At 28.1% G+C, this 8,644-nt stretch overlaps 1 protein-coding gene and 1 long non-coding RNA gene across 6 annotated transcripts; one reads left to right on the top strand and one right to left on the bottom strand.

Moving 5' to 3' along the window:
* Nucleotides 1-4,046: 4,046 nt before the first annotated feature.
* Nucleotides 4,047-4,640, bottom strand: LOC130015190 (uncharacterized). Its single transcript, XR_008790242.1, has 2 exons — nucleotides 4,279-4,640; nucleotides 4,047-4,195 (listed from the first exon to the last, which is right to left on the bottom strand). It is a non-coding gene; the product is annotated as an uncharacterized LOC130015190 (long non-coding RNA).
* A 284-nt stretch (nucleotides 4,641-4,924) lies between these two features.
* LOC126666691 (uncharacterized) lies at nucleotides 4,925-8,038 on the top strand. 5 transcript variants are annotated; one of them, XM_050359533.2, is made up of 5 exons: nucleotides 4,925-5,387; nucleotides 6,209-6,778; nucleotides 6,951-7,073; nucleotides 7,373-7,848; nucleotides 7,965-8,038. In XM_050359533.2, exons 2-3 carry the CDS (start codon nucleotides 6,245-6,247, stop codon nucleotides 7,002-7,004), a joined length of 588 nt encoding a protein of 195 aa, XP_050215490.1. In that variant the 5' UTR covers nucleotides 4,925-5,387; nucleotides 6,209-6,244; the 3' UTR covers nucleotides 7,005-7,073; nucleotides 7,373-7,848; nucleotides 7,965-8,038. The 5 variants fall into 5 exon arrangements, with proteins under 5 accessions (XP_050215490.1, XP_050215493.1, XP_050215489.1 ...); XM_050359536.2 differs by lacking the exon at nucleotides 7,965-8,038 and having other exon boundaries at nucleotides 6,209-6,748; nucleotides 7,373-7,935; XM_050359532.2 differs by lacking the exon at nucleotides 7,965-8,038 and having other exon boundaries at nucleotides 7,373-7,935.
* The last annotated feature ends 606 nt before the right edge of the window (nucleotides 8,039-8,644 follow it).

The following is an 8,644-nucleotide window of genomic DNA, read 5'->3' as shown; positions in this document are numbered from 1 at the left end:
TTAAAAAATAAAATTTATCGATATAGAATATTATTTTAATTATTTAATAAAAAATATTAAAATTCGTTTTATTTCTCTAAGTTAATGTTTATTTGTTAAAAAAAATTAAATTCACTTTTATTTTCAACATAATAAAATAAATAAATAAATTATATTTTTTTTATTTATAGATGAATAATAATACATTAAACATTCAGTAAGAATGAATGAAATTTTCAATAAAATAATAGTTAAAAGATATAATTTTTGACATTATTATTATTTAAATATATTAAATTTATACCCTTTAAAAAATATTAGTTTTAATATTTTATACTTAAATTAATTTTATTAAACTAAAAATCAATGCATATTTATACATAATCTCAACATTTAAAAGTGCAGGTACGTAACATTAAAAAATTAAAAGTGCAGTGATCTAAAATTAAGAAAACTGAAAGTGCGATAACGGCGTCAACACTCGTCTTAATAGAGGGACCTGGGGATGATGGAAGTTAAAGTGCAGGGATTTAATGATGGATATTTTAATGTAGGGATCTTACGTGCAAAAACAGAAAAATGCAGGGACACGCAGATGTGTTAAGCCTAGAATTAATTTTATCAACAATTTCATTTCTAGGGCATACTATTGTACGTTCTTGCAAGGAAGCCGAGTTTGAATAATTATTTTGAAAATCTACATATATGTAATCTATGATACTACTAATTGGATTATCTATGTATTTAGGCCATCTCCAGCCCACTCTATAATTGGAACTCTATTTTTTAGAGATAGAGTAAATTTTTCTCCAACCACAAACTCTATCTTTATCTCTAAATAAGTTTTACTCCAACCACAAACTCTATCTCTAACTCTAAAACAATATTTTAAAATTATGTTATTTTATTATTTTAACAACTTAACTCAAATTAAAAAATTTTTTACATATTCATCCTAAAAATAAAAACATATATTTTTTACCAATAGTTAAATAAAAAAATTTAAATAAATATTTTTATCATATAATAATATATATTTGACTAAATAAAATTTAATAAAATATTAATATTTTTAATATGTAAATTAAAAATTATATCCAAATAAAACACACATATTAAACATTACATAAAAATTAAAAAAAAGATATAATAATAATATTAACATAAGAAAATAAAATATTATTATTATTTATTATTATTATTATTATTATTGTTATTTTTACAATTTTTTATAATATTTATTAAAATATATTATTTATTAATTTTATATATTATTAATTTATAATATATGCGGTTTTTAAACATACATAATTTTATTAGAAATCATAAAAAAATATAATAACAAAGATATAAATTTTTAATATTTGAATATATTAGGATATAATTGTATAAATTAAAGTTAATGGGTTAAATTAATAATTAATAAACATAAAAAAATACAAAATAGTCCTTATAAAGATGTGAATAGTGAAACTCTACATGTAGAGTTTACTATTCAAAAAGTCTAAAAAAAGAGAAATTTAGGAATTTACCTAAAATAAAAAAATAATAGTATTTTATACCTCAATATGAAAAAATCAGCACAAATACATCACTGTTTTAGTCTTTTTATAATTTTACTCCTCCTGTCTAATTTTTTTAGAATTTTACTCTGCTCCTTTTGACGCACACAATTGTGCCTCTCTCGTGTCAGACTATTTCTTTCACTGTGTAGCACTGTTTCTTCCACTTCTTTGACAGAGTAATACTTTTTTTTTTATTATTACTCTACTCCTTTTGATTTATTGTTCCAATTTTTTAGAATAGCAAAATCATCTTACTGTTTTTCTTTCAATTACATGCAAATGTGCAAATATTACAAATTTTTAACAAATGAGACATTTCCTTTTCATTTGTCCAGAGATTCAGGTTTTCCGTTTCTTCTTTTTTTCATTGTTCTTTAAATAATTAATTATAAATAAATTTTTAATTAAAAAATCATATATTTTTATTAATTTTTGATTATATACTATTATTTATTTAATATTTCATTATATTAATAGCGGGATTTAAAAATTTATATAAACTGAATAAATAATTAAAATTTGGTAAAATATATTTATAATGAACATATATTAACTAATTATATATTATGGTGATAATAAATTATTACTTCATTGCTTATATTATTATATTATATTTTTTCATTATCTTATCATAAAATTTTACATAACCTTTCTCATAATTTTTACATAAAATATTTTTCATAATTTATATAGAATTAGATAACATTTTTATAACAATGTCATTACATTATTATATAATTTTATCATAATATTATCATAAACTTATATAATATTATCATAACCTTTATAATAATATTATCATAACTGTATTATAATATTATCATGATATTATCATAACTGTATAATGTAAAATTATTTTACGTACTTTATCATAATCTTTATCATTAACCATATCATAATACTATTATTATTGTATTATATATTATCATAACCGTATAATGCAAAAATATTTTAAGTACTTTATCATAATTTTATAATAATATTATCATAAACTTATCATATACTCTTATATGCAAAATTATTTTACGTATTTTATATTAGCATAACTATATCATAATATTATCATTTCCGTATAATGCAAAATTATTTTATATACTTTATCATAAACTTATCATAATATTATCATAACCTTATTATAAATTATTTTCATAACTTTATTATAATATTATCATAATGTTATCATAAACTTATCATAATATTATCATAGCCTTATCATTACTTTTTCGTAATTTTTGCATAAATTATTTTACGTAATTTATGCTAAGTTACATAACATTTTCATAATAATATCGTAATTTTATCATAATATTATTATAATTTATTATACAAAATATTTTACATAGTTTACCATAATCTTATCATAATATTATCATAACTTTATAATAAATTTTTATATATAATTAATGCAGAATTAAATAATATTTTTATAACAATATCATAATATTATCATAGACTTATCATAATATTATCATAATCGTATCATAATCTTATCATAATCTTATCATAATATTATCATAATATTATCAATTTTATCATAATATTATCATAATATTATCGCTAATATTATGATAATATTATGATAATACCAAATCAAGTGTTTCAGAGTGTGTTTGTTCAATAATTTAAAGGGTTAATTGCAAATTCATACACGAATTTTACCCTAATTTGCGATTACAACATAAACTTTAAAATTTGGCAATGTTAGTAACCAACTTTACACTTTTGGCAAATCGATACACCAAATACGAAAAACACTAACGTGGACATTGTAATAAACCGCCATGTGTCGTTGCGTGATTGGTCGGTGTACCAATTTGCCAAAAAATGAATGTTGGTTACTAACATTGCCAAGTTTCAAAGTTTATGTTGTAATTGCAAATTAGGGCAAAGTTCGTGTATGGATTTGCAATTAACCCTAATTTAAATAATAAAGCATTAGTTGCTGGTTGCATGATGTTTTTGTTTGCAGGAATAAGGGCCACATAATGATAATAGTAACTCACAATGTTGAGTTAAATTTCAATAATGTTACCACTTAATGAAAGTATTGTGTAAATGCAAAAGAAACAAAACAAAACCCACTATTTTAAAAACTACAACTACAAAATGAACTATACACTCTGTAAACAACAAAAAACATTAAGCTTGTACTCCCTCCTGATTTTGATCTTCCCTGGAATTTCTTTAACAAAATTAAAATTGAATTATTCAATTAGGCATTGAATTTGATCAAGTTCTGCAAATGAGTACTCAAAAACTACCAAAAAAATGAAACTTTTTCAATAAACAAAATTTCCCAAGAGAAGTAAAAAGTTAAGATCTTGAATTTTTTAATTTGTTTATCTAGTACTCATTATCAAAAGATAAAAGGCAGAGTTAAAGATTGAGAAGGCAAGCTGTGAAACTACTACTCTTGGTATGTGTTTAAAATCTCATTGGCCATGAAGGAAACATTTCCAAAATAATTGCAGATCTGCTTGTTACTGTAAATAAAACTGCAACAAATCAACAAAGAAATTAAAAATCTCCAAGGTTCATAATCCACAACATGATGCATCTTTAAGAAAAATCTAAAAACAACATGCATCTTCAAGAGTCATCCATCCCACCTCTAGTGTTGCGAGAGACACTGTCGCAAGAGTCATCCATCCCTAAATTACAAAGCTTAACATATCAAATCCAAATCAAAAACATTACTTCTTGATTTCCGATTGAAAATTCAAAAGAAACTAACCGATATTTCAGCGTCAAAAGCGTCGAGATCTGAGGCATCAAATTTTAGCGGCAGCTTCCGCAGCGGTCACCTTAGGTTTCTTCGGATTCTTTTGCTTCACTTTTTTTATCTTCAGCCTTTCCAATTCCTATAGCAGTTTCCACATCGTCATTATTATCCATCCGCCAATTTCCGTTTCACTGGCGCCGCTTCCCGTTTCACTGCCGCTGCTTTCCGTTCCACTGCCTCCGCGGACGCCTCCTTGAAACTCTGAACAAATAAAAAACTGCAAGTATTGTGCGAGAGAAATAGAGGAAATAGGGAAAAGGGAAAAAGAGGAGTAGAGTATTTGTTTTAAATTAAAAGAGTAAAAAAATAATAAAAATTAATTTTGGAGTAAAACCATAAAAATAAAAAAATAGAGAGTATTTTGTTTATCTTTTCAAGTGTGAGCTAAATTTTGCAAATATTTTAAAAATCAGAGTATATTTTTTAAATTTCTCTAAAAAAAATGAGTTTATAGTGTTGGGTTGGAGTTACCCAACTCTAAATGGTGGGACCCAACTCTTTTTTAGAGTTGGGTTGGAGATGCCCTTAACAATAAATTTAGAAGGTATATCTATGAACCGATTTATATGAATAAGAAAATGAAACTGATGGTTGATAGAATTGATTAATTAAATTCTACCGGTAATAAACCACCTCCACCTCCTAACCTTGCAACAAATCACCGCCACCTCCGATTGGTAATCCTCTGACCAATAAAACCATTGAAAACCCATAAACCACCTGGACTTTTTTTTTGCGCGCATGGATAATAAATCAATGTTGTACTTATGGAAGAAATTGATCAAACAACTGAAAGTTTATTTTTGCAACTTATCTTAGTCAAACCGTAAATCTCAACAAATTTTAGTCAATAGGTGCTTGTGAGATTATTTTGGTAATTAATAGGTATTTGTCTAAAAAACCCTTTTTAGTTTCCTTTAGAAACTCAAAAACCCGTTTCGGCTTCTTTCTTATAACGTCATTGTTTGGTGGTGGTCTGTTGTCATATATGGCCGGAGGAGGTTAAAGAAGTGGCGTACTTTCAACGTGGTAGGGATTCTGAAATCAGAGCTTAAGGATTGGTAGGGTTTCTGTATCCACTTCCCTCCTTTGCTTTACTTTGCTGTGTTTCCTATCCTCTGTAGTTGATAAAATTATCAGCAATTAGTAAATGACTAGCTCTGTTTTAGCTTAATTAAGATACTCATTTTAATATCATTTGAATCCCATACTCATTTCTATGATTGTTTGGCGTATAGTTTAATATTTCTTGCCGATCAAATTGAAAGTTTAGTGTTGTTTTTCTTTCCACTACAACCTCCACTGCCATTGTCTGTTGCCAATGTGAAAATTATAAGCTTCAATAGCAACCATTGATTGCAGCTAAAAGAAGAAAAAAATGTATTTTAAGTCAAAATTCATTGATTGTGCAATTTGTGAGACCGCAGCTCTCCTTAGTTCGAATGCTTGGTTAGTTTGAATGTAAAATCTGATTGTTTTTGATTTAGAGAATTGGGTTTGGTAATTTCTCGTTTTCATTTTAATTGCATGATGTAATTAGATATGAAAGTTTGCTTTAAACTCTAATCTGGAAGTTCTCATTTTGAGTTGTGTTTTATTTTATTTTCTTAATCAGTCTCTAGTTTATCATATAGGCTAGTTTTTTTGTTTTGTTAACATAGTGAGTTGAGGTGGATTCCGAGGTGGTGTCTGATTTGGTGAAGTAAAATATTTCAGTTGCCTTATCAGCTTGTTTTTGCCGGAAAATAATCAAGTACCTCCGACTGAAATTTAAAATTAATTCTGAAACATACAATTAAGGTTAGGTACTTCCCAGGCCTATTACCCCATATCTGTACTGTTAATCTTTCTTATAAATAAATTCTTGCTTGCATTTTTGCAGTAAACCTAATCTAAAAGAAACAAGCAGTGCTGAACTATGCTTGGCTGCAAGAACTCTATTCAAGAAACTCACTATGACATTCTTTCCATACAAGAAAACGCAAGCTACGAAGAAATCCGCGCAAGCTACAGATTAGCGATCCTCAATTATCATCCAGACAAACTAAAACAGAATACACATCAAACATCTAATCCCCAGTATGAGTTAGAAGCAAGATTCTTAAATGTGCAGAAAGCTTGGGACATCCTCGGCAATGAAAGATCACGCAGAGTCTATGATAGCGAGCTACGAGCATTGAGAAATGACTCAGGAGTTTCTGAAGATCTCGGTTTAGACGATATGATGATGGAAGATAGTGGAGAAATGTTGGATCTCTTTTACCAGTGCCGGTGTGGCGATTTTTTTTCAATTGATTCTTTAGAGTTGGGTAAAATGGGGTTTAAATTGTTGAGAGATGAAAATAAGATATCATTTGAAGCAACAGATGCTTTGTCTGTGCCTGCATCAGTTGTTCTTTCCTGTGGTTCTTGTTCTTTACAAGTTCGTCTATTAATTAATCCCAACATTAAGGTTTCAATTGATAATTCTCTGTAACTTTTGGTATGATAAATTTGTTGTTTTGTTATTGGTTTGCCTGATTTATTATTGCTTTTTTTATTTTTTGTTCTGTTCTATTTGCATTGCAAAGAATGAATGAACTTTGCTAAAGAACACATTAACATTCGTAGAATAACTTTGGCAGGCTGGGCTTACTATTAACCAAGAAAAGGCGGCCTTGTTTGTGGATTTGAGTTGACAACTATTTAACAGAACTGAGGAACTTGAAAAAACAGTTGTGCTACGAAATCAAGAACTGCAATTCGAGGTAAGGGTTTCTTTATTTATTTATTTTTAACGAATTCTTGAGAATTGAGAAATGGAGAAAATCAAAGGTTTTATCAGTCATAAGGATCAACAATTGCTAATTAAACTGTCCAAGATTTTTTTTACATTTTCGTGCTAATTAATTGGGATTAGTTATGCTTCTTGAAAGATTATATTTATTTGCAATGATGTATGGTTGAAATGAATTTCATTAATTTTGTGGAACTCATTTGTAAATGAATACAGTTACATTTGGTTTGCTTAGAAATTTAGTCTGTAATTATTTTTTTTATTTTGTAGAGTTGGTTATGAAATTAATTTTAGAGCAGAATTGAACCAAATAAAGGGTTAAGGTCTATCTACATCAGCAGTCCCCAACTTGTGAAGAAGATGAGCTCTAAGGGACGAAGTACTCCATGGACTGTGTTTGATAGAATTAAAACTATTCCATCGACTCCAGAAACTCTGATGGCAGAGATTAACATAGCCATTGCTGATCTGGAATACGCTCGTGCCACAGCATTCCTTGACCCTCATTCTCCAACCCAGTTTAGGACTAAGAGTCCTAATGGAAGTGCTTCTCCTCAATATGATGCCCGAATTGCTGACGAGGCTTATAGAGCTGGATGCGCGTCATTAGCTGCGGGGAAGCTTGATGAAGCTCTTTGGTCTTTGAACATTTCCCTTTCAAAATGTCCTCCTGATAAGACCTCCGCTGTCACCAAGCTTCAGTCTCTCATTTCTCTTACAGCAGAACAGCTCCAGAAATAATAGTGGTATGTTTATTTGTCTGGTCAATGAAGGAATTTCTTGTAACGAGTATAACAATGACACAGGTCGAATAAAGATGAGTATTTTTTGAAGTTTGTTATGTATCAAGAATGTATTTTAGATGCAGATTTTACCACTGAGCCATTGCATCGAGAGTTCATTCAAGAAGGACATGCCTGTTTCTCCTCCTGCCTATTTGTCATGTGAGGTCCTAAATATTTCGCTAATCTTTATGGTAGACCATGGCGACGGCGATTTATTTCTCCGTCTCTGACATTGAAAGTTTCATCAAATAAGATACCGATTAATGAAGAGAATTCCTTATTCGATTGTTGGAAAAGGATAGTTTATCGGTTTAGTTCGGTCTTATAATAAAATGACTTTGCAAACTTTAGAGGCATGAGTGAACCTTTCTAGACGTTGAGGACTTAGTTGATCCAGAACTCAAACTTTAGAGGCATGAATGACCCTTTTCCCGTACATATAATAAAGCCGAGCTTTGAAAATATATGCTCAAATATTATGCCAAGTAGTGATCCTATATTTCTTACACGTTGCATTGCAGAATTTTAATAAAATACTTTTTTTCATATTCATGTATATTGAAATAATAAAAAAAAATTCCTCCGAAATTCATTTTTCAGTTATTTTAATGATTACCTACCTATGAGTTACATCTATCAGTAACTCTTTATTTTATTTTTATAAGAGAGAGACTTAATTCATATTAATTATTAGAGAGAGTCGGTAAAAATTAACAATTTTAAACCAGATAAACCATGACATGCGAGAGTTGGAATA

Source organism: Mercurialis annua, linkage group LG2, assembly GCF_937616625.2.
Source record: "Mercurialis annua linkage group LG2, ddMerAnnu1.2, whole genome shotgun sequence".
Taxonomy (NCBI): domain Eukaryota; kingdom Viridiplantae; phylum Streptophyta; class Magnoliopsida; order Malpighiales; family Euphorbiaceae; genus Mercurialis; species Mercurialis annua.
The sequence above is the reverse complement of the archived record's forward strand: the minus strand, read 5'-3'. Positions and strand labels throughout refer to the sequence as shown.

What these genes read in the sequence shown, in the direction of transcription:
- LOC126666691 (XM_050359533.2), top strand. Translation starts at nt 6,245, where the DNA reads ATGCTTGGCTGCAAGAACTCTATTCAAGAAACTCACTATGACATTCTT. An exon ending in TAATTAATCCCAACATTAAG is followed by an intron (nt 6,779 to 6,950) that starts GTTTCAATTGAT and finishes TAACTTTGGCAG; the next exon opens with GCTGGGCTTACTATTAACCA.